This window comes from Myotis davidii, unplaced genomic scaffold (assembly GCF_000327345.1).
Source record: "Myotis davidii unplaced genomic scaffold, ASM32734v1 scaffold685, whole genome shotgun sequence".
Classification (NCBI taxonomy): Eukaryota; Metazoa; Chordata; class Mammalia; order Chiroptera; family Vespertilionidae; genus Myotis; species Myotis davidii.
In genome coordinates this window covers 1,250,109-1,253,749 of record NW_006295823.1, presented here as the reverse complement: position 1 = coordinate 1,253,749, position 3,641 = coordinate 1,250,109, and the positions used below count along the sequence as shown (strand labels likewise).

The window sequence follows — 3,641 nt, the reverse complement described above, 5'->3', positions numbered from 1 at the left end:
CTCCGGACGCACAACCTCCATCGGCACCTAGAACCGAGGCCAAACCCGCAGCTAAAATCGCTGGTGGGTGGGTGCTCCCTGCTGGTGTTTCCATCGTTGCCCAGATGTCCTTCAGCCCCTTCTTTTATTTTTAATAGATTTTTATTGACGTCAGAGAGGAAGGGAGAGGGAGAGAGAGAGAAACATCCATGATGAGAAAGAATCATGGATCGGCTGCCTCCTGCACGCCCCACACTGGGGATCGAGCCCACAACCCGGGCCTGTGCCCCGACCGGGAATCGAACCCTGATCTCCTGGTTCCTAGGTCGACGCTGTAACCACCGGGAACCACCAGCCACGACACGTGTGTCTGAGGTCAGACGGAGTCAGAATGGCCCCGACACTGACATGCCGCTCTCTGTCCCCGCTTGGCAGGTCCACAGACGTGGGATTCACGCCCCCCTCGTCCCCGCCCACGCGGCCACGCAACGATCGCAACGTCTTCTCGCGTCTGACCAGCAATCAGAGCCAGGGCTCCGCGATGGACAAGGGCCCTCGTTCTGTTCTGTTCACTGATGTGTCTGGAGAACCTGGCACAGTGCGTGCCCTGTGACAGGAGCTCAGTAAATAGCTCCCGGGTGAAGGACCATCACGGGGCTTAGCTCACTTAACATGTGGGTGTGGGCGTGGGCGTGGGCGTGGGCGTGGGCGTGGGCAGGGCTGGTGCAGCTGGGCAGCCTCCAGACATTCTGTTCCGGTCCCACTCCTGGCATCTCTGTCTTTTCCGTCTTGACCGGGGACCCGTCTGTTCCCTGAGGGAGCTGGGACCTCGGGAGCGAGCTAGCAGGGACGGACAGGGGCGCTCAGGCCCCCAGACGACCCCGAATCCTCCGTGGCTGGCTCCTGGATTCTCAGAAGCCCCTTCCTGCAGCCTCGCCAGCCCCCTCCGCTCCCCAAACGCTCAGGCCCCCCGCGCACTGTCCCCGTCACCTTCCCGTGTCTGGGTCGACTCACCCCAGGGTGCGCCCCCTGCTGGTGTGATGGGGGTGACAGCCATCCCATGTGGCACCTGCTTTCACCCAGAGGTTTCCCCTGAGCCACAGCTCAGCCGTGAGCACGGCCTGCCCACCTCACAGGAGGGGAACAGGGCTCAGGCAGGCCCGCGGGTGTCCGCCCAGGAAGCGCACAGCCGGCCGAGGGCCTGGGGCTGGGACCCAGCTGCCGTGTCCCTAACGGGGGCTCTGCCCAGGGGCAGGGGGCCTGTCCTCCACGCGCTCCTCTTCACACTCCCTGCCAGCCCCACTCTGGCCCACGCCAACCAGGGTCCCCTCCCAACCTGGTGTCCCCCAACCAAGTGCCCCCTTCCGCCCACCTTCACAGTCTCTCGCCATCCCAGCCTGTGGGTCATCCAGACCCCAATCCATCCAGGGGTCGTCCAGACCTCGGTCTCATCCGGGGGTCACCCACACTTGGGTTCATCCAGGGGTCATCCAGACCCCAATCCATCCAGGGGTCAACCAGACCTCGGTCTCATCCGGGGGTCACCCACACTTGGGTCCATCCGGGGTCATCCAGACCCCAGTCCATCCAGGGGTCATCTAGACCTCAATCCCATCTGGGCGTCCAGGTCCTGGGGCTCATGTGAGGTGCACAGCCAGCTCCAGGCAGTCTCCTCCCAGGTGGGAGGAGCAGGCAGGCCCCAGCATTGCGGGGGGGTGAGGGGGGGCGGGAGCCCCCAGCTTGTGGATGGGGCAGCCAACAGCCCAGGAGCAGTCTCCCCAGAGTGTGGGGCCGGCAATCCCACGTCGTCCTCAGGGGGGGCCCCCCCATCCTACCCTGTCAGCTGCGGGCCTCCCCAGCGCCCAGGCCAGCCCGCCCCCCTCCTCCGCCCTGCTGTCCCCCGGCGCCTCCTCCCTCTGCCTCTCTCCACTCCCCTCGCCGAGAATAACCGCCCCTGACCTGCTGCTCTGCGCCCTGTGTGTGCCCGCCCCGCCCCCCTAATCCGGCTAACTTTCTGCCCTCCCAGGTCTGATGACAGCGACTCCTCTATGTCCGAGGTCCTGAGGTACACAGACGGCCGCGCCCCCCTCCCAACCCTCTCGCTCACTCCTCTCTCTCTCGGCCCCTCCCGCCTGCACCCCTGTCCTCAGCATGCACCCCTCCTCTCCTCGGCCCCCCAGGCCCCTTCCCGCCCCTGTTTCCTCCTCTCCTGGCGGCTGCCTGGCCTCTGACTGCCCCCCTGACCGACCGGCTGGAGCTGGGGGCTCGCTCGGGGAGGGGCGTGCGGTTGCTTGTCACAGCCTGTCCTCTGCTCCCGTCACCTGGGGGGGATGTGGGGGGGAGCATGGGGCCTGGGGGGCGGGCCGGGCGGTGTGGATGCCGTGCTCGGAAAGTCCGTGGGTCGCTCCGTCTGCGTTGGTGCCGTACATTTAGACCCCAGCTCTGCCCCCACCCCCATCTCCTGGCACAAGGACCAGGAGTGCCGGTGGTCCCTCGCGAGCAGGGTCAGCCCTTTCGCCTGCTGCCCACAGCCCTCCGGTCCTTTCTGGCCACAGCTGGGCCCCGGCGAGGGCGAGAAGCAGGAGCCAGGACACGTGGGAGGCTGTTGTGCCCGCCCTTGACCGGCACTTTTTTTTTGACCCTTGTCTGACCCTCCTCTGACCTCGCCCTCGGGGCTGGGCTGCCTGCATCCCTGGGCCATGAGCAGCCTGCGGGAGGGACGTGGGTCCTTCCATCCTGCCCTCGGCCACCGCGCCCCGTCGGTCGATCGGTCGGTCGGTTGGGCGTTCTCTTTGGGGAAGAGCGAGGACACAAGCGGGCGGGGGCCTCGCGCCCAGAGAAATAAAATCTCCATCCCGAGCCTGCAGGGGCTGGAGGAGGGTCGAGAGGGTACAGGAGGGCCCAGACCATCCCCCCCCCACCCGGCAGCCAGAGCTGAGCTCAGGTCCCTGAAGGGGTTGAGCCCTTCGTCAGCGACCCTCACAGATCCAGCCGTGCTGGTCCCGGGGCCGTGGGTGGGGGTGCGCCTGTGCGAGTTCCCCAGTGTGGGAGACAGGCCCGGGCGGAGGGAAATGCTGGGAGGGGGTGCAGGGCCGCGACCCAGCCTCCCTGGGTCCCCGGCGGCAGCCTGGGGGAGTCGGGGGTTGCAGTAGCCCCTCCGGCCCCTGGTCTCCGCCTGCCCAGCTAGCGTTTTGGTTTTAAATCTATTTTCATTGATTCAGAGAGGAGGGGAGAGGGAGAGGGAGGTAGAAACATCAGTGATGAGAGGGAATCATGGACCAGCTGCCTCCTGCATGCCCCACACTGGGGATCGAGCCCGCCACCCGGGCCTGTGCCCCGACCGGGAATCCAACCGTGACCTCCTGGCTCATAGATCGAGGCTCAATCCCTGAGCCACGCCGGCCGGTGGGCCTGGGCGCTTTTATGTCTCAGGATGCGGTCAGGCAGGCGTGAGTGGGAACTGGCCGAGGGCAGGGCTGCGCCTAGACAGGGACGAGACTCACGGCCGGGCCACAGAAGGCAGGCCCCCCCTCCCCTGCCCACGCACCCTCTTTCCGGCTCAGGCTGCTGGCGGGGCTGGCGGCTCTGGAGCCCCCTCGGTCAGGCCCAGCTCCTGCTCCACCCTGTGCCCCCCTCGGCCGGGCGCGGGGTCCCCTGGTGGC

The 3,641-nt window shown here is 66.9% G+C and overlaps 1 protein-coding gene across 1 annotated transcript in view; it reads left to right on the top strand.

The window, feature by feature from the left end:
- KIF21B (kinesin family member 21B) overlaps positions 1 to 3,641 on the top strand; it is a 74,244-nt gene that overhangs the window by 48,565 nt on the left and 22,038 nt on the right. Inside the window, 2 exon segments of the mRNA XM_015568449.1 lie at positions 305 to 528; positions 2,006 to 2,044. Coding sequence (XP_015423935.1) covers positions 305 to 528; positions 2,006 to 2,044 — 263 coding nt within the window.